The sequence below is a fragment of the Furipterus horrens genome, unplaced genomic scaffold (assembly GCF_987537825.1).
Source record: "Furipterus horrens unplaced genomic scaffold, mFurHor1.1.pri manual_scaffold_5, whole genome shotgun sequence".
In the NCBI taxonomy this organism is placed as follows: Eukaryota; Metazoa; Chordata; class Mammalia; order Chiroptera; family Furipteridae; genus Furipterus; species Furipterus horrens.
This window is the reverse complement of record NW_028327175.1, coordinates 63,006,975-63,033,897: the sequence shown is the minus strand read 5'-3', so window position 1 is coordinate 63,033,897 and position 26,923 is coordinate 63,006,975. Positions and strand designations below refer to the sequence as shown.

The following is a 26,923-nucleotide window of genomic DNA, read 5'->3' as shown; positions in this document are numbered from 1 at the left end:
GGAACGTGTGGAAATTAGGTCACACCTCAAGAAATTTAAATAACAAAACACTACCTAGCTTAATAATACCCTAGTTCCTCTATTGCTGTATTTCATTTTGCCTAAAAATGGGAATTACTGGTTTTGATTTACTATCACAACTTGAGGTAGGTTTTTTTCCTTTATTTTGGCATAACTAACATGTGTTCTCTTCTTGTTCCTCAGAATGGATTGGGGAGATGAATGTTCCCATAATTCTTTTGACCTATACAGTTTGTTAAATTCATTTCCTGGAGACTTGGAGTTTAAGCAGATCTTCAGTGACATTGATGAAAAGATAGAACAAAATGCTGCAAGGTAAATATTGCTAATTTAAAACAAGTAGGTTTCATGTTTAATTTACATGAAATTTACTTACTGTTTCCTACTGTTTGATAATTTTAGGATTTTATTGTCGTTAACTTTGCTGAGACAAAACTGATGAGACCTTCCCCCTTAAATATGAACATGATTTTCCTTTTCTGATTAGTACTTTAAATAAGACTTTTTAAAAAGGCACTGTCTTCAAATAGATAACTTAACATTTATTGAATTGATATTAATGATTCTTAGGTTTTGCCAATATTGTTGGCCTGGATTTTCATTAAGATGTTTAGAATTAAACCTTTTTATTTGATGGCTAAGCAAAAAAAAATTTTTATTTGAAATGAAGGTATTGAAATAAATTAATAATATAACGCCATGATTTGTTTGAATTGCTGAAAACATAACACTAAAAATAAATTATTTCATAACACTAAAAATAAATTATTTGTATGTGTTGGGGGAAAGGCCCAAAAGTATAAATTTAGGATTGATTTTGAAGAACTGACATGTAGCCAGCCTTATTCAAATGCATAAGAACTTTAATAGAAGAAACTTACATACATGGGCAAAGCAGCTGCAGCCCAGTGGTGGCCAGGAAAAATCTCCTCCCAGGACAGGGTCCCTTTTCCTAGGGGGTTAATAGTAAAACCATATGATGGCTAAGTCATGTAGACCAGCAGAAAGAACTATGCATTCCTAAGTTAACAGATAACAACAGGCAGTTATCACACTTTATATATTCATTAACCTCCTTCCTGGGAGCATGATATTACTTTGAGTGGCATTCCTGTTTTATCGGTAGTCAGCCAAGGCTGAGACTGCAGAGAGTTAAGTGTCCAGCATTTCCCAGATGCCTTTGCCACTGGAGCCATATTCTGTCTAAAGGGAGTTCCCCTGCAATGTGCAATGCCTGTCATTTTAAGTCTCCTTCTCATTTACTTGGGAGGCTAGGCACACCTTCATTACCTACTCCAGAAGTGCTACAAAACACTAAGGGAAGCTAGGATAGCTAAGTAGTTTCCCACTAATACATATTCTTTGATAGAAAGGACTCTGTCTTCATATGTACTTCTGGGCCCTTAAGTCGAGTCAGTTCAATTATTTAAATCCTTTTGGTCAGAAGTTCTAATAATTAACCTCATGAGGATTACAAATATGCAAGTCACAGTAAAAAATTCTATTGTAGAATGATAAAATAGTATTTTTTTAAAATTTAACATATACTGAATTATCAAAGAAATCAACCAAGCAAATAAAATGTTACTATGATTTTTTCCCTCAAGTTTTATATAAGAATACAGTTAATTTTTATCATTTTAATAATGAGCATAGGTAACAGATTCAAAAGATAGCGTATTGTTGGGAAATTATAATGAAAACCAAATGTCTTCCCATCCCACAAATCTTTTCCAAAAAGGCAAAAGAGAAGGAAAACACTTTTATTATTCAATAAGCATTAAGACAACATGCAATGCCCATCATAGGCAATTTGCTAAGAAATTTCAAAGACAGAAAGGAATCTCACCTCTTTGTATAGTCTACTAGCTGTAAGTCATTATATATATGATTCCAAAGTAACTAATCCTCAAACATAGGATTTGACAGCACACTTATCACACGTAGTTTATGCTAACTTTATCATGTTAAAATATACCCGTGTTAGCTATTTGGTTTTATCATAAAGAGAAACACACTTCTCATATATTTATGGCAAGAAGTAGCTTTGTAAGTTGAAGCAACACAGCCACTGAAGTTAGGCTCCTACACTCCCACAGGAACTGGGAGATAGGGGAGCTATCTTCGTTGGTGTTTGCATTGGAAAAGATGCCTCCCAGGTTCTTGAGAAAGACTGTTCTGGCTAGGAAAGTTGGCAAAAGGCCTATCAAGTGTTCCAAGGGATACATGCCAAAGAGGTGCACAAGTGCTTACTTACAATTACAAGTTTTTAAGGTAAATGCTTTAAGAAAAATGAATGAAGGGAACTATTTTCCCTTACTTAAGACAGGAAGAATTAAGTCTCTTATTTTTATTCTATATTTATATTTTTTTATTAATTATTTTATTGTATTTTTTCATTACCATTTACCTCTCTTATATTCCTCTCCTGCAATCGCCACACTGTTGCCCATGTCCATGAGTCCTTTTATCTGTTTGCTCGATCCCTGCCCCTGTCCCGCCACAGAGCTGTCAGCAGCTCTCTATGAGTCTGTCTCTATTTTGCTTGTTAGTTCAGTTTGTTCATTAGATTCTACGTATGAGTGAAATCATATGGCTGCTTCCATATCTTGGTGATTGTAAATAACGTTGCAATGAACCTAGGGGAGCTTATGATCTTTCAACTTAGTGGTTTGGGTTTCTTTGGATAAATTTCCAGAAGTGAAATCACTGGGTCATAAGGCAGTTCCATTTTCATTTTTTGAGATCCATACTGCTTTCCACAGTGGCTACACCAGTCTGCATTCCCTCCAGTAGTATGAAAGGGTTCCCCTTTCTCCGCATCCTCCTATGTTCTCCCATTCAGTAGGTTGTCTTTTTATTTTGTTGATGGCTCCCTTTACTATGCAAAAAGATTTTAGTTTGATGTAATCCCATTTGTTTATTTTTCTTTTGTCTCCCTTGCCTGAGAAGATATATTAGAAAAAAGATTGCTACAAACAATATCCAAGATATTACTGACTGTTTTCTTTGAGAATTTTTATGGTTTTGGCTCTAACATTTAAGTCTTTAATCCATTTTGAATTCATTCTTGTATGTGGTGTAGGAAGGTCATCTAGTTTTATTTTTCTGCACATATCTGTCCAATTTTCCCAACACCATTTATTGAACAAACTATCTTTAGTTCATTGTATGTGCTTGCTTCCTCTGTCAGATATTAATTAACTATAAAGGTGTGGGTTTATTTCTGGGCTTTCTGTTCTGTTCCATTGATCTGTGTGTCTATGCCAGTACCATGCTGTTTTGATTGCTATGACCTTAATAGTGTAGTTTGATATTAGGTAGTGTGATTCCTCCAAATTTGTTCTTTTTTCTCAAGATCACTCTTGCTAATTAGGGGCTTTTTGTGGTTCTGTATTAATTTTCCCAATATTTGTTCTAGTTCTGTGAAATACATCCTTGGTGCCTTGATAGGAATTGCATTGAATCTACAGATCGCTTTGGGTAGTTTGGATATTTTAATGATGTTAATCCTTCCTATCCATGAACACAATATGTGTTTCCATGTATTTGTTACCTTCTTCAATTTCTTTCTTCATTGTCTTATAATTTTCTGAGAACAGATCTTGATTAGTTTTATTCATAGGTGTTTTATTCTTTTTGAAGCAATTGTGAATGGAATTGTTTTCTTAATTTCCCTTTCGGTTAGTTCACTGTTAGCATATAAAAATGCAACTGACTTCTGGGTATTAATTTTGTATCCTGCTACTTTACTGAATTCATTCATCAGTACTAGCCATTTCTTGGTGGAATCTTTAGGGTTCTCTATGTACAGTATCATGTCATCTGCAAATAAAGACAGTTTTACTCCTTTCTTTCCAATTTGGATGACCTTTATGCCTTCTTATCTGATTCCTATAGCTAAGACTTCCAGTACTATGTTGAATAAGAGAGGTGAAAGCAGGCATCCCTGTTTTGTTCCCAAACTAAGGGCAGCGCTTGTACTTTTTGCTTATTGACTATGATACTGGCAGTGAGTTTGTTATATATGGTTATTATTATGTTTAAGTGTATTCCCTCTGTTCCCACTGTGCTTAGAGTTTTCATCATAAATTGGTTCTGAATTTGATCAAATGCTTTTTCTACATCTATTGATATGACATGTGATTTTTGTCCTTCATTTTGTTGCTGTGGTGTTTCACATTTATTGATTTGCAAGTGTTGTTCCAACCTTGCAATCCCAGAATAAATCCCACTTGATCATGGTGTACGATCTTTTTGATGTATTGCTGTATTTGGTTTGGTAATATTTTGTTGAGGATTTTAGTATGTATGTTCATCAAGGATATTGGCCTATAATTTTCTCTCTTTCCTTCTTTCTTTCTTTTTTTTTTTTTTACTGTCTTTATCGGGTTTTGGAATTAGGATAATGCTTGCCTCATAAAATGAGTTTGGGAGTCTTCTCTCTTGAATTTTTTGAAATAGATTGAGATGAAGAGAGGTTAGTTCTTCTCGCAATGTTTGGTGAAGCCATACGGTCCAGGACTTTTGTTTGTTAGGAGTCTTTTTAGTTCTGTGTCAGTTTCACTAGGTGTAATCTGTCTATTCAAATTCTCTGATTCAAGATTGTATATTTCTAGGAATTTATCCATTTCGAACAGGTTGTCCAATTTGTTGGCATATAGTTGTTCATAATATTTTCTCATAATTCTATGTATATCTTTAGGGTCAGTTGTTATTTCTCCTCTTTCGTTTCTGATTTTATTTATTTGGGTCGTGTCTCTTTGTTTCATGATTAGTCAGTTAAAGATTTGTCAATCTTGTTTATCTTTTCAAAGAACCAGCTGTTGGATTCATTGATCTTTTCTATGGGGTTTTTAGACTATTTTCTTTATTTCGTCTCTGATCTTTATTATTTCCTTCCTTCTGCTCACTATGGGTGATGTTTGTTGTTCTTTTTGACTTCCTTTATGTGTAAATTAGATTGTTTATTAGAGCTTTTTCTTGTTTCTTAAGATAGACTGTAATGCTATGAATCTCCCTCTTAGGATTGCTTTCTCTTTCCCACAGATTTGGGGTTGTGTTCTCATTTTCATCTGTTTCAAGGTATCTTTTGATTTCTTCCATCATCTTGTTGTTGACCCATTCATTGTTTAATAACATAAGATTCAGCTTCCATGTCTTTGTGTATTTTTCAGTTTTCTTCTTGTAATTGATTTCTAGTTTCAGGTCATTGTGACCAGAGAAGATGCCATTGAGACTTTCTGTGCCCTAACATGTGGTCTATCTTAGAAAACATTTCATGTGCACTTTCAAAGAATGTATATTCTGCTAATTTGGGGTAAAATGCTCTGCTAATATCAGTAAAATCCATTTGATATAGTGTGTCATTTAAGTTCACTCTCCCTGGATCTGGCAGATCCATCCATAGAAGTCAATGGAGTGTTAAAATTCCCTACTATGACTGTATTTGTGTCAGTCTCACCCTTTATGTTTATCAAGATTTGTTTTACATATTTAGGCAACCTATGTTGAATGCATAAATGTTTACTAGGGCTATATCCTCCTGTTGGATTTCTCCCTTTACCATTATGTAGTGTCCTTATTTGTCTCTAACTATAGCCTTGCTTTTAAAATCTATTTTGTCAGAAATAAATATTGGTACCGCAGCTTTTTCGTCTTTTCCATTTGCATGTAATATCTTTTCCCTCCCTTTGCTTTTAGTCTGTGTGTATTTTTTGTTCTGAGGTTGGTCTCCTTGGAGGCAGCATATATATGGGTATTGTTTCCTTATCTATTCAGCTGCCCTTTGTCTTTTGATTGGAACATTTAAGCCATTTACATTTAAGGTGATTATTGGTAGATATATATTTAGCCATTTTATTTTAAAACATTTTTCCTCTGTACTTTTTATTTTTCTTCTTCTTAAATGAAGCCCTTTAACATTTGTTGCAATGCTGGTTTGGTGTTAACAAAATCCTTTAGCTTTTTCTTGTCTGGAAAGCTCTTTATTTTTTCTTCAATGTTAATTGATAGTTTACTGGGAAAAATAGCCTTGGTTGTAGGTCCTTGCTTTTCATCACCTTGAATATCTCATGACAATCCCTTCTGAGCTGAAATTTTTGGTTAAGAAAACAGATGACAGTCTAATTGGAACTCCCTTGCAGGTAACTAACTACTTTTTTCTTGAGGCTTTTAGGATTCTGTCCTTGTATTTAAGCTTTGCCACTTTAATTATGATGTCTCTTGGTCTAGGTCTCTTTGATCCATCTTGTTTGTGCTTCCTGGACTTGTGTGTCTTTTTCCTTCACTAGGTTAGGGAAGTTTTTTGTCATTATTTCTTCAATTAGGTTCTTGATCCCTGGCTCACTCCCTTCTCCTTCTGGAATTCCCATCATGTGGATGTTGTCCCAAAGGTTCTTAAACTCTCCTCATTAAAAAAAAAATTTTTTTCTTTTTGCTGTTCTGCTTTGGTGTTTTTTTCTACTTTGTTTTCCAGATCACTCATTTGATCTTCTCCTTCATCTAACCTACTGTTTATTCCTTGCAGCATTTCTTTGCTTTTTTTTCCCCCCAGATTCTGCATTCTTTATTTCTGACTGGTCCCTTTTATGGTTCCTATGTTCTTTTTCATGTTGTTGAGTATTCTTATAATCATTACTTTAAACTCTATATCTGATAAATTGCTCACCTCCATTTCATTTAGTTCTTCTGGAGAATTCTCTTGTTCTTTCATTTGAGGTGTTTCTTTGTCTTCCCATTTTGGCTGCTTCTTTGTGTTTGTTTCTATGTACAATTTTAACTAGATCTGCAAAGACTCTGGTGCTGATCTATGTCAGATATTGTCTGTGACTAGCCCTGGGCAACCTTTTTGAACTTTCAGTGACCCACAACTTGTGGCTCCCTCTGCTGGGCCTGGATGTATGCAGACAGACCAAGCTGAGCACCAGGTCTGGGGAACGGTCAGTTAAGGTCTCAGAGCTCCCAGAAATCTGCCTTAGACTGCAGGCTTTCCATTAGGCTTTGTCTCTGAAATAGCCTCCCGCTATATTCTTCAGTAGCCAGGCTTAAGCTCCACAAATTGGGTTGAGAGAGATTTCTGTAGGTAAGGCTATTGCTTCTGCTCAGGATGCTGCATGGAAGAGAGTGCTCTGCCTGAGAAGGATGGCTTCTGCATTATTAGGAATGACTGAGCACAGGGATCCTGGTGGCTGACCCTTGAGCTCTCTCCCCAGAGCCATCGACCCCAGTCTCTCCTCATGCATCTCTAGTACACTCTGCTCCCCTCTGCTAGTGCCCAGTGTTTATGGCTGCAAACAGACTTTTGTGCATTGGCCCTTTAAGAGTCTTTCAGCATCTCTCGCCATTCCTCCCTAGTAGATAGGAACCTCACTGCTTTTTACAGCCAGATATTATTTGGGTTCCTTTCCCAGTTCTGGTATTCTGTGCTGGGTAGACCAGCTTGGGGTTTAGACCCCATACTTCTTTTCAAGTGTAACGCCCCCAGCTGCTGAAATATTCCTCTGGAACTTTAGCTGCTGCCCATTGGAGCCCAGCCAGCCCTCTCGCACCTCCATACTTCCTGTCAATCTCTATGTGGTGCAGTGGTTTCTTCCATATCTCCTTGGTTATAAGGCTTCTTTCCAGGTTGTGTTCAGGTGGTTATTCACGTTGATTGTTCTGTAATTTAGTTGTAATTCCAATTTGGAACCCAGGAAGAGGTTAGAATAGCACCTACCTACTCTGCTGCCCTCTTTAATCCCCTCATATATGTATATTTTTTATTTAAAAATTATATTCTTGTATTCTATATCATTTTATTAATGTGAATTTTAAATATAGCATATATATGACTTAACCATACTATACTGTATATTATAATTCATATATAAATATAAAATAGTTGTATTGAACTTTAATGTAATTATATAGTTAGGTAATTTATATATTATATGTTTCATATTATATATTATATTTATACATTGCATGACAAAGTTTCTAACTCAAAGGAAATTATTAATGAAAACAGATTAATAACCATTTGTATAAATCCCAAAAAGGGTTATATTAAAACAAATTTTGGTGTTTTTATTTATTTTTTAATTTTAGTATTTTTTAAAAGGTAACCTTCTTCATTCAAAATAGCATTTAGGTTCTAGCAAAACAAATTAAGCCACAGAACTCTGATGCTTTTGTTATAGACTGTTTCATTTTTATTTGCTAAACCATCTGTAGTTAATTTCCTGCCCTACCTGGTCAATAAGAAATCATATTTAGAAGTAAAACATTGATTAAAATCCTGTATTTTGTATTCATAAATTGTTATGTAGGTCAAAACTCAGATGTTATTATTAAAAAGAAAATGTGACATGAAATATAAGGGTATAATTTTTAAATTAAAAATATTTTATTGTCTATATATTAAAACAAACCTTGAGCACAACCACCTCAAGTGACCATTGATCTTTACAATGAATGAAATAAGGGAGTAGCTCTATGTACTGCATGCTACATTTAGAATCAAGCCTATTTTTCATCAAATTCAATTATGTTTTTATTATACTCTAGAGAATAAACATAATACTATAGGGTGTATATATTTTTAAAAATAAAATACTGAATGCTAACCATAGTTCAGAAGAGTGTAAATCATTTATGCACTCATTTATTGCCTTCTAACAGAATAGCTTTTAGAAAATTGTATGTCATGACGAATCAGTTATGCCACACTTAGACTGCAGTAGTTGAATTACCTGTGGCATTTTTGTATTCAAACAGTTCTATTTGTCTCTCAATGGTGCACACTGAATAAGTAATGAACATCTGTATAATATGGGTTTTCCCAATACTTTTTAAAGAAAAAAACATCAGTAATTTATTTTTAAATATGGTATTTTTCTTTACCCTTAAATTTTTTAAGTTGTATTTCTAGCAGTCATCTTGAATTCTAAGCGTGAATTCTTTCCTTCCTTCTTAATATCATCAGGTTTTATGAGCCACGAGATCTTTTGCTTCCCCAGAGCAGTGATTCACCAGAATGCACCAGTGCCCAGAGGTCACTGAACCTTCACCTGACCTTTAGGAGGATGTCATTCTCTCAGATTATTTTTACTTTTACATCCTCAGTTCCATTCAAGTCAGAGCTAGGTGTCTCTTAGGTCTAACCATGGAAATCAGTGAGAATAAATCATTTGCTTTAAACACATAATAACATTGGCAAAAAGAGAGTAAATAATCTACCAAAGAGAAATATATGAATGATGTATCCACAGACTCAGTGGGTTCAGTAACTGAAAACTGCACAGAGCACTGAAATAATTTTTTGAGCCGAATGGACCTTATTAGTTTAACAATATATTGGGGTATAGAAGTTTTCTTGGACTCACAATGTGACATAGAATTATTTTTTCTCCTCTTAATGTTCAGTTGGTTAGATATAATTCTATTATTATTTTATTTTATTTTTCTGTTTTGTAATTATAGACAATTTGTGTGAACCTGACAGGATATCAGTTTTGCTGATACTGGTGCAAGACTACTTTTTATTTTAACATAAAGAAAAAAGAACAAGAAGTGCTAGTGTCAATATTTGTCTCAATCCAAGAGATCAGTTATGGGGGTATAGAGTGGGGTGGTGTTAACTTTTGTGATAGAATATTGTATACATGGTTTTGATAAATTTAACCATGCTTATTCATAGAGCATACCTATTCCATAGATTACTACACTTACTTCTCACATCATGCTTCAATTTTTTGAATTTATATATGGAAATTCTTTTTAGAGTTTCCACATAATAGCCTAAAGGTCTAGAAGAAGTAACCAAAACAAATCTTCAAATATTCTGTTAACTTTGAATTTGTCATGGCACAATCATAAATCTGCCAGTGGGCACTTACATGCATTAATATATTTTATGGCCAAAGAAAATGATATTGTATAAAAATTATTCATTTTAAAGACTGTACTGTGTTTATAATTTATGGAAGTATTTTGGCATTTATTTAGTAATAAGAGGATGCAAATAAATATTTGCTTGTTTTTAACTTCCTGTGTTTGTACTTCTTTTTTGCATTTCTCTATTCTTCTGTATTCCATCTGAAGGGATCCCTACCTCTTCTTCTATCATGCTGAATAAGACCAGGTCACATGGAAAGACACCTGCAAGGTTTGCATATCTATTCTTGAACCCAGAGTAAGACCTAAACAACTTCTTTCCAGTTTCTTCTGCCTGGGTCCTTTTCAGCATTCCTGTCTTCTTCAAATTAAAAATACCTCCAAGGCAGACGGCATCCTGGCCCTCAATAGCTCAGAAGCTTAAATTTTCCCCAACTTCATTTATATTTTCTACTCTTTAAACTTCTCCAGTCTTCCCACTGAAGCTTCCAACCTGGGATCTGGTGATGTATACAGGTAGAAATGGGGTAAGTAGGAAAAGGACAAGCCACTCTCTGTTTCATGGGGGCCTCTCATCAATTTCTGTCACTATTAGCTCCATTATCTGAATGTGTATGATATTTTTAATACCTTCCTCCATAGTCCTATACTATGTGTATTCAGTGCTTCCCTTAGATCTCTGCTTTCGAAAGCTGAGTAAACTGGGATCAGTAAGTAGCTCCATTAGATGACCGTTAACATATTCTTTCAAGTAATACATACCTTTTAAGTGATTGACATTTTTAAGAGCATAACTTTTATTTTTAAGTATTTTAGCTTCACCTACTCTTGGCCAACGAGGTATAAAACAATAAAGAATTGTCTCACAGAGCACCAGGAGGCAAAATAATGTTCTGAAGAGTCAGTTATAAGTAGATTCAAAACTTGTGCCTTTACTAGGGTTACTTTACCCCTTAGAATAATAATGCCTACCTCACAAAACATTATGTGGATTAAATGAAATTTGTGAATTTCAAATGCTTATCATAGTGCCTAACATAATGAAGGTTCAATAAATGTTAACTCTTTTACCGCTTTTCTACTAAATATGGTTTCCGATAGGTTAAATCCATTGTTAAACCACTAATGCAGTTTAGGAACGTTTTACTTAATACATCTAAAAAACCCACACAGTTCTGGTATAAATTTCTCATTGAGGATAATGACACCTGTTTATATAATATACACATTTGTTCACTTTAAGAGTGGGGTGGGTATCACTGTCACCTAATGCCATAGCTTTTAGTTACTGACCCCCCAGCTGAAAAATAGATCAATTGGGCAAATAGAAGGAAGCAAACAAATCTACCACTATAAATATCAACACCTACTCCCAAAAATAGGGAGACAGATCAAAGGCAGAGTATAGCTACGCAAGAGAGATATCAAGAAGATTCATTCACATTGAGGGAGCAAGATCAAGGCACCCAGAAGACCTTTTTAGAATTTCCAATCATATCTGGAAAGGAAAAAAAAAGAAGAATTATTGTTTGAGGTTATACATGAAGAATATTATTGTTATTATCTTTCCATGGAAAATAAGAAAGGCAAGCAAGTTGTCTGCTTGTTTATAAACTGTTGTGATAGCAAAAGGATGAACAAATAAGATACATTTTTTATGGAAGTATGAATACTATTGTACTAAAAATCCAGGCCTGATAAGGAGATTGAGCCAATAATAGTTAGGCAACTGAGAATCAGAGTTGATAGGCTAGAGGGAAGCCCCTACTTCTGAGGTGACGACCTGGGGTGCTAGTGAAAACCTGGATCATATGTGAGGGCAAAGCCAACAAGAAGGGAATATTAAAAGGGGACTGAGCCCTGCTAGCAAGACCTGACTGCTCTGGCTGGCTTATCTTCCTGTTAGATGATTGATGCCTTGATTAAATTCAACCCTGCCAGCTTTCCCTGAAAAAAGGTCTTGTCAGGGATTCGTCAGAGTCAATACCTTGTCTAAGAATCATCACTAGCACCACCACCGTTTCTGATCACAATCCTAATTCTAGAATGTCATGTCCAAAACTATCTTCCTATAGCACCTGGATGGGAGCTGAGTTGAGGGGACTGGAGGCTGGTACTATTACTTCCTCCATTTCTACTTTAAGGACTTGAGCTTCTCTTCACTGTATCGCCACTGCCTAAAACAGCCCTGGCACAAAGTCGGCAAGAAGACAGTAAATTTGTGTTAGGCATGTGTGTTCAGCATCTATTATGTTTGCTTTATCTTAAACTAGTGTGAAGTTAGATGAGTAGCATGTGATAGAAGAAACTGTGATCAAGTCCTTTTTCTTTTTCATTATTTTTACTTTATTAAAGTAATACATACTCATGGAAAATTTCAGTAGAGAAAAGTAGACTATAAGGAAAAGTTGAGTATGAAAACAGAGATGAGGAAAAATTTCCCTCCTCCTCTGACCCTACTAGTCTTGTTCTTCAGAGGTAATCTATGTTGATAAATTACTGTGTAACTAACCAGAAATATTATCTACATATATAGGCATGCACCCCAAAATATGTTCTCTTTTTTTACCCAAATGGGAATTGCATAGGAGTGGGCAAAAATAGGTTTACAAATATGAGAACATGAAACACAGTTTATCTTGTATTATATTATTTATTAATTATTGTATTTGTTTTACAACTGTAAATCTACTTTTGCTCACCTTGTATGTATGTATTGTAGATTTTTTTACTAATATATTTTTAAAAATATCTCCATATAATTCTACTTCATTCTTATTAATTTTACTTATATGTGTATCCAACAGTTTATTAAGTTAATTCCCTGTTGTTGAGCAATCACATGATATACAATATTCCTTGCATTACTACACACACACGTGTGTGTGTCCTTCCTTATGAGCATTGATCTGGGTGATAGTCTCTTAGAAGCTATCCAGTTTACTCTCGCAAAATTGTTCTCCAGCACAGCTGCTGCTGTCTTTTCTTGCAGTGGGAGCATATAGGAATGCATGCTGTGAGTCCTACCTCTTTACACTGTGACCACAGGTTTCATCAAAACTCAGTTTGTAACTTCTAGTCAAATCTGTTATCTGGCTTAGTGGTTGAATTTATCCAGCCTATAGAGATAAAGATAAACTAGAAGCGTTTCCAGATCTCTTCTGATTCTCATTATTAAGTATGTTCTCCCTCTCTCCTCTTTTTTTTCTTTCTTTTCAGGGAAAGAATCAAGGGATTTAGCATAGAGTTAATGCTAGTGCAGATTCCCTGCTTTTCTCCTGATTTCAGTTTGTTTGGATTCTTGGGATAACCCACATTCTAACTTTGGAAACTGCTGAGATTACTAGACAAGCTTCCATAGATAAGAAAGAGAGAACATTAACTTATTCTGGCTTGTCATGGGTATTAAACTGTCATGTCTTTGTATTCCTATAGAACATTTCTGGATATTGTTTTTGGATTGTTAACATAGCCTTGCGTCGTGTCTGTCTAGGTCCCATATTGAGTCTATGAAAAGTGATCCCAAGTCAGATATACATTTAGAAGGGAGGAGAAGAGCTCTGTCTTGGGATATAGTGCCAGGCTAACTCTGGTCAGCTCCAGCTCACTGTGGCACTGCCAGGACTACTCTGCCATTGACTGGAAGTTTGGAGAGTATTTCACAATTTATTGACTCTTTTGAAAGCTCTTTCGCTTTTGTAGGTTGGCACAGCCACACACTGGGACTGAACTTTCTTAAAGCGATCTGAACTATTTAAGAGCCTCTTAGGATTTTGTGATGAGGATTGGTGGTATAAAGCAACAAATTACAGAGGGTCCTAACTCTGAAGTTTCCTTCATACTATGTTCCTCCTAGAATAACTCTGAACAAAAGAATCTTGGGAGGATAGTAATATGGTCCAGATGAGGAATTAAGAATCTGAGCCCAGTCTTTCAGAATAAAAATGAAAGGGGAGGATACATTTGAGAAAGATTTAAAGACAGTGTTAACAAAATTTAGTGTTGAAGAAGTTTTTCCCTTGAAAGTATAGGTAAAACATTTTGAAATAACCAAAACCTCTCTGAAATTGAGAACAGTTCAGTATAAATGTTTAATTCTTACTGTACATTTTAGCCATTGTAATAGTTTTATGAATCCTCTTCTCAGCATTTAACAATATTATTCAGAAATATCTTCGTCTCAGGAAAATGAGCTTTTATTTCATGGTTTACTTATAATTTACACGCTAGATTTTGTACATCAGTCTTCTTCACTATCAATTACCTGTTATTTCCACAGAATTTTAGTAATCTAGTTAGACAAGTGGGACTTAACCAAAACCCAGAAAACTATTTCACAAGTATTTCTTTGTGCTTTTAAACATGTGATAGAATTGATAAAACCTTTTCCTTAGGCCGAATTTATATTGTGGGTAAGTAGTGTAAACAAGATCATCAAAATGTAACAGCATTACAAAAGTATTTTAATGTTTAAATTTCCCATACTGTAAAAATAATCTTTACTCTCTGCCATGATACTGCTACCCTGATTTTAAAAATAAAAATTCTAACCTTATATGTATGTTTTCCACAACCTTTGCATCAAAAAAAGTTCTCATAACTTTTACCAATGAAGCATATTTTTCCTTTTATTTTACTTATGGTTGAATAATAATGACTGCGTGTTTTAAATCATACAAGAGGTTTTAAAATAAACTTAACTTTTAAGATTATGTCATAATTATTCTCGTCTCTTTTTCTCAGTTCCTCTCCTTATACTCAATTGCACCAGCCCTGTATCAATAGGCTCTTGTGCTAATGTGGTCTTTTAATTATGTCTGTTTAATTATAGGACATCTCAATCCTTTAATTATAGGACATTCTAATTCTTTGGAAGTATGATAGTGCATATATACATACATACATACATACGAGAATTAGTTGTGAGCATAAAAATAAATTCATATTTTTTATTATCCAAATAAATATAGTTTTAAAGTGACATAGCAGTAAGATTAAATTATCAGTGCTGAATTCTCAGGGGTCAGGGGTCAGGGAATTCTAACTACAGTGATTCCATTAATTTTCTTAAAAGTATTAAGACCCTTACGCATAGTCTTCTTTTACAAGGAGAAGCCTTTTTTACCCCTCCCACAGGCATATGCATATTTAATGGCTTCCTTCTGTGCATTCCCATCGCATGTTATACACACTCCTTATCAAGTCTTCCTGTACTAGTTATTTACTTCGTTCTCACTAAATAGAATCCTTTAGGAATGGGACCATGTCTAATTCATGTTCGAATTCTTAGATCACAGTGCCTAACACATATTCACCATTCAGTTAATGATTACCAAAATGCTTTTATTCAATGAGTAATTTTTATACTCAAGGAACCAAGGAATGAATGGGAAAATTACCACAGATATCCTTTTAAAAAGTATACTGTATATTGTATTTTTAAAATGTTTTATAAATTGGTTTACATACAGCTTTTCAGTAATGCATCCACTGTATACATCATTAACTTGGATAATTCTGAGTTATAATTAAATCATTTGGGGGTTCAAATTTATAAAAAGGTGTATAGAATACTATGATAAACATTCATGCACCCACTATTCAGTTTAAGGACTAAAACATTACCAGTGACCAGTACTGCTAACGCTCACTGCATACCTCTCACCAATCTCATCTCACTTCCATCCCCAACCTGAATTTGGTGACATGGGTCATTCCCTTGCATTTCTTTACACTTTTGCCACCTATACTTGTAAGTCTGAACACTGTAGCATTGTATGCCATATTTTCCAACTGTTGTGTGGATAATATCACATTGTGGTATTCGTTGGTAACGTTTATCCTTCAGCGTTATATTTGTTAGATTTAGCCATGTTGATAACTGTATTTTTACTTTTTCATGGCTCTATTCTGTTGGTGATGGTCATTTAGGATATTTTCAGTGGTTTTAATATTAAAAATAAAGTTTTAAAAAGTCCTTGCTAATATTCCAACCAATGATATAAATTTGGAGATTTAAACTATTTAGGGGAAAGATTCTACTTCCATTTTATGTCTTTACATTTTTTGGTCTAACGTTTGTGATCTAACAATAAATGTGCTAATTGGATTTCTACTTGCTGAATTACCTTGGTTAGTTTTTCATGACTGATCTTCTAAAGAAAATTTGAAGCAACTTACAGTTTAACGGAAAACACTTAAACCGAAATAAAGACAAATACCATGTTATTTCAGAAAAACTAGACTAAGACCTGCATCATCTAAGTCTAAGGATATGTAGACCTCCTTCCACCCAAGATTATCATCCTCATATTACAACCATATATAAAAATATTACTACCATATTAAAAAGTTACCTTTTAGATGTTGAGAATTAATTTTTAATTTAATTTTGACCTAAATTAAAGAAGATAAACTGTCAAATCACATACCAAACTGACATTTTTGTTTTTTATTTTTATTTTTTCCCATGGACACTAATTTTTTTTTTTTTTTATGAATAGAAACTATACATTTAAGGTGTATAGCACACTTCGATATGTGTATACATTATAAAATGATGGCTACAATTAAACTAGTTAACATAACCATCACCTCCCATAGATATCTTTATGTGAGTTTGTCATAAGAAAACTTTTCTCACAGCAAATTTCAAATATACATTATTAATTTTAGTCACCATGTTGTACATTAAGTCTACAAAACTTATCTTATAACTGAAAGTTTGTACTCTGTGATCAATATGTTCGCTTTTCCTCCAACCCTCAGTTTCTGGTTACTATGAGTTTGACTTTTTTTCTTTAGATCCCACATACAAGTGAGATCATGTAATATTTGTGTTACTGTGTCTGGTTCATTCCACTTAGCACAATGCCTTCCAGATTCATTCATGTTGTCACAAATAGCAGCATTTCCTTTGTTTTTAGGTCTGAATAATATTCCGTTTTATATTTTTGCCACATTTTTTAATTCACTCATCTGTTGATGGACATTAGGTTGTTTGCATGTATTGGTTACTATGAAGAATGCAGCAATGAATATGAGAGTGCAGATATCTCTTTTAAGATAATTGATTTTACTTCTTTTGAATATATACCCAGAAGTGGAGTTGCTAGATCATAAGTAGTTCTATTTTTAATTTTTTGAGGAAACTCCATACCATTTTCTGTGATGGCTCTACCAAATTACAATACATTCCCACCAACAGTGCACAAGGATTGCCTTTGCTCCACATCTTTGCCAACACTTATCTTTTGACTTTTTGGTAATAGCCCTCCTAACAGTTGTGAGGAGATATCTCATTGTGGTTTTGATTTGCATTTCCCTGAGGGTTAGTGATATTGAGCACCTTTTCATATACCTGTTGGCCATTTGTATGTCTTCTTTGGAAAAATGTTTATTCAGTTCCTTTGCCCATTTTTAAATTGCATCTGGTGTTTTGTTTTGCTGTTGAGTTATATGGGTTCTTTATATATTTTGGATGTTAATTAAAAAATTAACCATCTTTCTGATAAGAGACATTCATTTCAAATTTTGAAAATCTTATTTTGAATAATAATCACAATAAATCTCTAGATTTCAAACCATTGCACTTTGAAAAAAAGATGTATAGACAGTGGTGAATGGCGGAAAGACAAGATATTTAGCCAACTAAAAACAAAGGCAGGTGCAGATAATGAGTTCTGACATTTTAAAATCTGTGACAAAATACTTTTAGTTTCTGTCAATGAGGGAGGTCCTCTGAAATGCAACTGCTCAATCCTTTTATCAGTGTTTGGACAAATTGCTAAAATATCTAGCTCTCCATAGGCTTTACTGTATTTATAAATTGTAGTTATTGGCCTCTACCCAGATTCAGATGTTAGGGATTAGCCCAAAAGCTGAGTCCTGATTGAAACAGATTTAGGCAGACTAACCACTGAGCCTTTCCAATGCACATTGCTATAATCTATCAGACTTCACTGAATGAGACACGTGAGGATGCTACAATAAAGACCTTTGATAAAGGGCCCCTAAAGTTAAGGTGTATGTTTAGGGCATCATGTTTCTCAGTCCGTAGAAGTGCTTCTGTGGTTAAGAAAATATATTCCAATCTTGTGTCAAATTTAGAACTGCCTTTCCTGGATAAGACTATTTCATGAGGAAATTAAGTGGCCTGTGGCCAAAGGAGGTATTGTTTTTCTTCAAAGTTCTTTGTTTTCATGAAAAGACTCTATGGATCTTTGGATTTATTTGTTTCAAGGTAATTCAGTTTGAATTCACTCATGCTCAGAAGTCTCCTGAAAAGCCTGCCTTAAAGTTTTCTCCAGTGTATGTTTTATAGATAACATATACCTGATTAATTTTGAAAAGTTTTTCATATGCCATCAATTTTAATCATCAGAGCTGGGTTTCCAAAGCCTACATACATTGTTTTGTCAAATGGAATCTACAATTAATAGCAATGACATTTTAAAAACAGTAAGAAATTTTTAATAACAAATCTTTGTTCATACTATTAAGAGACAAATGCATAGCTTTGAATTTTGTTTTAGAACATTCAGCTTCAAATGAATTTTGCTTTTTATAAGCTTTCTTGCAGTTTAGATATGCTGCCATCAGGTGGTAATAATATGTCATATCCATGTGGCTCCATCTTTACCCCACAAAGATTTATACCATGAATGTACAGATTTCTGTATAAAAAGTAAAATAACATAGTATATCTGCTTCATATCAGAGCTAAGGATACTTTGAATAAAACTTTAAAAGCATATATATATTAGAAGACTCAGTTGGACATGTTTTCTCATTTCCTAGTGTATTTATTTAATAAATGAAGGATTTTATGCCTTCTAAAATTTTTGAAAATATAGAAAAATAAAATTAGAAGCCCCAAATTTTATCATTCAAAACAATTGCTATTAACCTTATGTTTTATTTTTTCCAGCCTTTTTTTATATGCAATTTTTAATATGTTTTTGCTTTTTGGAGTAGAGTTTAATGGCAGGAAAAGGTACTTGGCTATAGTAACAGTGTGTATACAGTATATACCTTTTCAACTTTTAAAATTATAAGCTCATTGTATCTGCTTTGTCACTTAATACTCCATTTATTGAAAATTTCCATAATTTTATATAGTCATTTGCCTATTGGTAGATATTGTACATTTCTGGTGTTTAGTCATCAAAAGTATTTTATCTCTGCCTTCTAGCACCTGCTTATCAAGAAGACCATTATCCCATTGCATCAATGCCTGATTTTTGGTTTAATACAAAATAATTCCTAATTTGTCTCTGAGTAGCTATATGTCTTATATTTTCTCTATTGCATTTGAAATGAGACTTCCAGAAAATTTTAACTTTCAGTTTCAATTATGAATGAAAACATAGAATTTTTGTTATTATTTGCATATCATATGAATGTTTTTTATAATTTTGTAAATTGTATGCAACCAGGTACCATATATAAACATTTCAGGGCCTGTGATATTGAAATGGAGCTATTACCTACTTCCTACCAAAATAATTTTTCTTTTCTTTTTTTTTATAGCTTAGAACTTTGCATTAAAGAAATACAGTCCGAAGTTAACAAACAATGTCCAGATGTGCAGCTGCAAACAACAGCTGACTGTTTTGAATTTTTAAGTAACTATAATTCATCCAAGTCACCTTCTATTCCACATGGAGATTTGATAGAATTCCTCAAAACACTGGTAAAAAAAACAAATTGCTTTATAGTGAAGTGGGATGGGTGAACAATGAATACAATTCTCTTAATTTCTATTTGTAAATATTTATTTTAGTGATCATATTAGCCTGCCATAGCTTGGGGTTGGGGTTTGTGTTTTGTGTTCTTTCTGTATCCCCAGTGGAATCCAGTGGACTATTTGATTTTATTTTTTCTATGTTTATCAACATAATGAAGTTTTATATAAATAGAGATTAAATATAACTCCTGAGTGATTTGTACATCATAAAGTATACATATACCACAATTGGCTACCAAAAAAGTTTATATTTATTACATTTTCTGTTCCTTCACAAATACTCATTTCCTCTCTGTGCTCATTATTAAGCATAATAAGATCACCATTGATTTTATCTCTTAAGGAGCCTTGTCTATCATTCCCTTTATCCCCAACCTGCAGGCATGTCCAGTTCTTTTCAATCAAGGCAGCAATTTATATTAAACCACTGTTAATTGGTAGAAAATTATTACATTGGTTATTTCTTGATACTGACTACCCTCTATGTTAAAGAAATTTTGTTTACTTTATTACTCCAATATCTACAAGGGTGATTCACTTGCAAAAACAGTTTCCCAAAGCAACAGCACAAGTGTTACAAAGCAGTATTTCTGTAGCAATGGTTTTGATTTAATTTAGGAAAAAAGGGGAGGACACAATTTTTGTCTAAACATCAAACATTGACTAAGGCAGATGTGGAAAATATCTTGAGGTTGTAGATGGCTTAGGATGACAGAATCAGATGAAAATAGTTTTGGCTGTTATTATTGCAGATGTCTCTTTAATGTTTACAAAGTAATGAAAGGAAGAGAAAGGAAGACTATGTGCCCTGAAGCCTTATTCTTTTAAGAAAATCCTCTCACCCATTATCTTGTGAAGGTGGAGCCTTGAAGAATAAATATGGATATAGTTATTCCTTTAATTTCTATTAAGGGTCATGTGTATTGAATTTCATTAATATTGATGTAATACTGCTTTCTTATTTAATTAAAAGGAAAAGCTTTTAATTATCTTTTAATTTGTCACACATAAGTCATTCTCTATTCACTGCAGGGCAAAGGCCCCCTTAGTTTTGCTCAAATTCATTAGACTGATAGGCTTATTTGAGACCTAGGGGTTTATTTTTACATAATTGATCATGTAATTTTGAGGAAAGACCACATTATTAAAACAGATCCAGTTTAAAATGACCTTATTATCAAGTTTTTACATGATAAAATTGTCAATCTCTACAGCATTTTTCGTACAACTATTTTTTCCATAGAAAATTTTCTATTTATTAATTAATTATATAGCTGTTTAAATAAAAAACAGGTCTTCGTTATGGCAATTATCCTGAAGTTATTTTTGAAATTTAAGCAATCAGACTAAACACATACTTTAAACCTCTGTAGTCTATTATACTTTGCTGGATCAAATATTTATAATTATTGACTGATTTAAAGAAACCTAAGATTGTGGCACTAATATGACTCACTTGCTTTGTATAATTTACTATAATACTGATGTCCTGGACTCTAAGGACATTTCTTTTCTAGAAGTATCAAAAGAACTAAATACATGGAAAAGAGAGAAGCTTCAGAAAGGCCAGTGTACTTCGTGGCTCTGTAGAGTGTAGTGGATTGAATGAGGACTAGGAGAATGAAGCTGGGGATCCACACTGGGTTCTACACTTTATTGTATGTGACATTCGGAAAGTAACTTCAGCATGTACTTTAGTGTTCTTATCTGTAGATTGGGTTTTTAAATATCTATGTCACAGAGTTTTCAGAATGAATAAGCCAGAAACGGTATGGAAAAGTGCTTTTTCTATAATAAAGTATTGAGTATTGGGTATTACTTATTATAGATAGAATATTAGACTAGACTAGACGTTACAGTGCTTACAATGATCTAAAGCAAATTTCTGAAATTTTCCTAGGAGTTGTTCCTAATTCTGAATCACACATAATACCTGTGGTATCTTTGTTAATAAAAAATTTCAATGCCAGCTTTATTTAGTGTCATTTGAACCTTGCTTCCATTTTTCTTATAATCAGCTTGTTGCTACCTAGAGAATATAAACTAATTGCAGTATTAGCTGAAATAGACATAATTAGGAAAGTCAGCATGTAAAGGGAATGTGTACATAGTCCAAAAAGAAAGTAATTTTTTATCCCTTTAGTATTCATAATTACACCTACCACTGTTTTCTGTCAGCATGGAAAGTATAAAGGAATACTTTCGTATCATCTTTTGGGGAATGATTCTGAGAGTATTGTTTCCTCATTTTGAATTAGTTATTTCTTTGGAGAGAACTGAAATATTCTCAGATTAATTTCCAAAGTCAAGTCTTTCTTAACATGGCACTCAAAAAGGAATTTAAATGAAAGATAAAGTCTTTAAATGTGTTAAGTTTTATTTCTCAGGATGACAGCTATTAGTAAACCCTAAAAATATACTATATTTAAAGGTCTCCTTTTTCTATATTCATTTGGGGTTCTATAATAATAAGGATACTCTTAGGCATGAAAATTATTTACCAGGACCTAATTAGGATATGATCTTGAATTTATCTTATCTTAGGAATACATTTCATTTGATATCTTACTATAGGTTTTCATTTAGAATGTTGAAGCTGCAGTTTTTATACTGCCTAAGTTATATCAAGGGCTGGATAACAATGAGGGCTGGAAATCTAATTGAAAATATAGTTTATCACAAGCTAACATTCTAAAATATCTTAATTGATTAAATTACAAATGCAAAGAATAATCTTGAAGAGCATGAGAGTATTCTAATTTGAAATGAATTATTATGAAATTTTATATGACTTTAGAAATAATATTTTTCTGTTACTCTTATAGTCAATCACACTTCTAACATCATAATTTCCTTTTATTAGCAAGATTTGTTGAAGAATGAACAAAATCAAGAAGAAATTATATTGGATTTACTTTGGGACCTCTCCTGCCAGAGCATTATCTCATTTCCATCAACTCTGAGTGGAACATCTTTTCACTTCCTTTCTAGGACTTCTCTTCATTCTGTTGAGGATCATTCCTCTATGGATGTAAAGTCTATATGGGATGATATAAGACTCCATCTTCGACGCTTCCTAGTTAGCAAATTACAAAGCCATAATGAAATAAACAATTTGCAGCAAAAAATTTTGTTGAAAAATGAGTGCATACAAAAACTCTTGTTTCTTTATCCAGAATCAGAAATTATAATCAAGTATCAAAACATACAGAATAAACTATTAGCTAAACTCCTGCAGAACTGCTTTCCTCCTTATAGCAGAGAATCGAATTTAGACATGATGGTTCATGGATACCAAAGTACAATGCTTAAGTTATACTCAGTGATAGAAGAGGATTTTAACATACTGCATGAAATTTTAGCTCCATCCTCAACAATGAAATTCATTGAAGAAACTTACCTGCATACTATTACAGAAGAAATGGCAAAATTTCTTACAAATTTTTGTGAGCTGCAGTTCAAAGAAAGTGCTGTTCGTGTGATTAAAACAAGCAAGCGCTCCAGCAGGCATAGAGGAGCAGTGCATGCTTTGGGTTAGTGATTTTTAACATTTCTGTTTGGTTTAACTTAAGCTATTTGATAGCTTGAATTTTCTAACCTTTTTCTATTTGGTTAAACCTTCTTGCAAACTTGAAAATAAATAGGAAAATAAATGTTATGAAATTTTGGAGAACATATTTCTCATATGCATTTCTTTTATGTAAGTATAGTAGAAGTCTTCTTTCCTGTTATTTAAATTATTAAAGATAATGGAAATGTAAGTTCAAAATATTGCCAGTAAGAGTTTTAGGGTTTTTGATCGCATAAATTAGTTGGTGAAACTGTATGTGTGTGTGTATATATAGATACACATATACAATAAAACATACACGTATATGCAATTATATTTAGATATATATAAAATGAAAAAGTATCCAATTATTCTATCTTCCAAAGCTGAAGTATTATTAGGGAAAAAGAATTGTTGAAAATTTATTGAAATTTGCATTAACTAAAATTGGAAGTTTAAAATTGTAATATTTCAGTCAGACAATTCCAATGAAGAACTATTATGAAATATTAATTATAAATTTCTATACTATATTTGGTGATAGAGGCTTAGCATTTTAACTATAGTTGATTTATAAAGTTCCTCTAATGTTATTTCTATATACACAAATAAAAGATGATTTGAAAATACCTGATTTTATTCAAAAGATAAAAAAGAGAAACTATTGTGGTATAATAAACTATTTCTTGTCATCATTTAAATTTTTCACCAGTGGAGAAAAATCAAGGTAAAAAAATATAATTATTTTGATAACAATGACTAGTCATGCTTTTATGTAAAAGTTATGTATATTTCTAAATAGGTTCATAAACTTGTTTTTTAAGTATTTGAAAATTATTGGTAAATTGTTATCTGAATTCATGATCACTTTATGAAAATTTATATAGCTCACTATATTTTTGTTTACCTTCCTTAGTGAAATGCAAGAATGCCTAATTATTCTGATATATGAATTTTTTAAATGATTTCATGTTTTCTATGAAAATTTTTATTTTCCTTCAGAAGCTGTATCACATTACAGAACAGAGCTGCATCAGCAAATTTTAGGTTATGGCATAACACAAAGTGGGTTAATTTAGCAACAGTACCATTTTGCTCAAAGCAAATAGACTTTCATTTTAATTGCTAACAAATTTTAATGCATTCCATGAGTGTACTTATTTTCTAAAATGTTCATATCATCTAAAACAGTCTGCTTACTTATAAAGTGTTTTCAATGTGAAAGTTTTATATGTGCTAAATCTAAGTTTATAACAGAAGAAAAGATCCATATGGTTGAAAATATAAGTTGCTATGGAGTCATTAAGGCTGATATTGAGGTGTTTTCCCATTTGTGAGAGAAACCCATGTGTGTCAGTAAGCTTTAATACCAAAAATTGATACATTTTCCACAAGTCCAGGTGCACTGATCTTTCTCAGCTCCTTTATCTGAACTTTGGTATAAATCATTTGCTCCATGAATGAGTTCCATATGTTGGGCACTGTGCTAAATACATCACATTCCTTATTATTCTAATTTCATAAACAAAGAAAGAAGCTTATATTAACCTGCCCTCAATCACCCTGTACAGAGGCAGGATTCATACAGAGGCTTTATGTCTCTAAGATCCATGATAGCAACCATTGTGCTATTGGACCTTTTCTGAAAGTGTATAATGAAATACTTGTCATTTGTAAAAGAAATTTTAAATAGTACTTTTTTGAGTGGACTACCTGAAAATTGGTTCATTTCAGCTCTTTGGGGCACCGAATATAAGCAAGTCATTTAGCAGCTACCATATTTAAGGTTCGAAGCTAGACACATTAAAGGAAAGAAAACTAAATGAGTCATTGTTGCTAAAGCTGCATTTATGGCTAAACCAGCTCCAAATTGATCGACATGACTAATATTTGCCCCAATGACCAAACTTTATTTGTTAAAGAAATACAGTTTAAGGTGAACAAAATGATAACAATTTATTCATATTTATAAATAGAAAATGCAATAATTTATATTCATATTTGAATAACATTTATATTGGTTTGAACGGGTTGTATGTTATATGCCGACCAAGTCTACGATATTTTGTCTGAAACTATAGAAAGGCATTCCTTAAGTTACAATAGCTAACATCTATTGGATCAGACATGGATGTACATTATCTCATTTAACCCTTTATTATCTCATCTACCCAACAAGATGGGTACTTATTATCTGTATTGTATAGTGAGGAAACTAAGGCATAGAGATATTAAGAAATTTACTCAGGGCTCCAGAGTGAAGCCAGGCTTCAGCCTCAGGTCTGTCTTACTCCAGAGACTGACTTCATGACAGTGTTCTACTGCCTAAAGACCAGGATGGAAATACAGTAGTCCCTCTATATCCTGGTTCACTTATCATGGCCTCACGTATCGCGGTATTTTTAAAAATATATTTAATTATCGTGGATTTTTTGCTATATCGCGGGATTTTGCAGTACTGTATATGTATGTTGTTAAAGTTATGTAGGTTTAAGAGTGTAGAATAAATGTAAGGTTCCTACTTTGCAGGGTCATCTAGAACATAATACCCGCAATAAGTGAGGGAATACTGTAGCACATTCCATTAAAAACACTACCCAGTATGCTAACGCTACTTTAATGTAGTCATTGGTTTACTTTTCTCTAAGCTATCCTACACTCTTTTCATTTGAAGACTACATAGTGCCATTTGAAAGATTTTGCTTATAACTCCTATTTTGTGATCTATTGATATATCATAAGCAGTCCTTGTATGTGTGCTAGCCTTTTTTGTTTCAAGGTTTATTGAGATATAATTAACATCTAACATTGTATAAGTTTGAGATGTACAGTGTATTGATTTGATACACATATACTGGGAAATGGGTATCACTGTAGCATTAGCTAATACTTCCATCACATCACATAACTAGCATTATTTTTTAGTGATGAGGAGAACCTCTAAGATTTACTTAACAACTTTCAAGTATATAGTGTATTATTGATAACTATTATTGTAATTCAGTACATTTGTTTTCCAGAACTTACTCATCTTCTAACTGGAAATGTATGCCCTTTAACCAACATTTCTTCTTTCCCCCCATCCCGCACCCCCTGGTAACCACCCTAATACCTTCTGTTTCTGCAAGTGCAGTTTGTTTATTTGTTCTTTTATTTCACATATAAGTGGTATCATAAATATTTGTCTTTCTCTGACTTATTTCACACAGCATAATGCCTTCAGGTTCCATCCATGTTGTTACAAATGGCACAGTGTCCTTCTCATGGCTGAATAATATTTGTGTGTGTGTGTGTGTGTGTGTGTGTGTGTGTGTGTTTCACACATCTTTATTAATTTATCTATAGACAGACACTTAGGTTGTCTCTATATTTTGGCATGTATGGCCTTCATTATGTTGAGACATATTTCTTTATATTCATTTTGTTGAGAATTTTTTTCATGAAAGAATGTTGAAATTTGTCAAATACTTTTATTCATCTATAGAGATGATCATATGATTTTTATCGTTGATTCTATTAATGTGTTATATCACATTTATTGCTCTGCTTATGTTGAACCATCCTTGCACAGGGATAAATCCTTCTTGAACATGGTGTATGATCCTTTTAATGCGCTGTTGAATTCTGTTTGCTAATATTTGGTTGAGAATTTTTGCATCTATGTTCTGTAATTTTCTTTTTTTAGTGGTCTGTAATTTTAAATTTTATTTTATTTATTTATTTTTTTA

At 33.0% G+C, this 26,923-nt stretch overlaps 1 protein-coding gene across 1 annotated transcript in view; it reads left to right on the top strand.

The window, feature by feature from the left end:
- The window catches only part of KIAA0825 (KIAA0825 ortholog), a 386,922-nt gene that overhangs the window by 33,709 nt on the left and 326,290 nt on the right, over window positions 1-26,923 (top strand). Inside the window, exons 3-5 of the mRNA XM_090276495.1 lie at window positions 205-336; window positions 19,429-19,591; window positions 22,509-23,178. Coding sequence (XP_090132621.1) covers window positions 206-336; window positions 19,429-19,591; window positions 22,509-23,178 — 964 coding nt within the window. The 5' untranslated portion in view covers window position 205. The remainder of the gene's footprint in view (window positions 1-204; window positions 337-19,428; window positions 19,592-22,508; window positions 23,179-26,923) is intronic.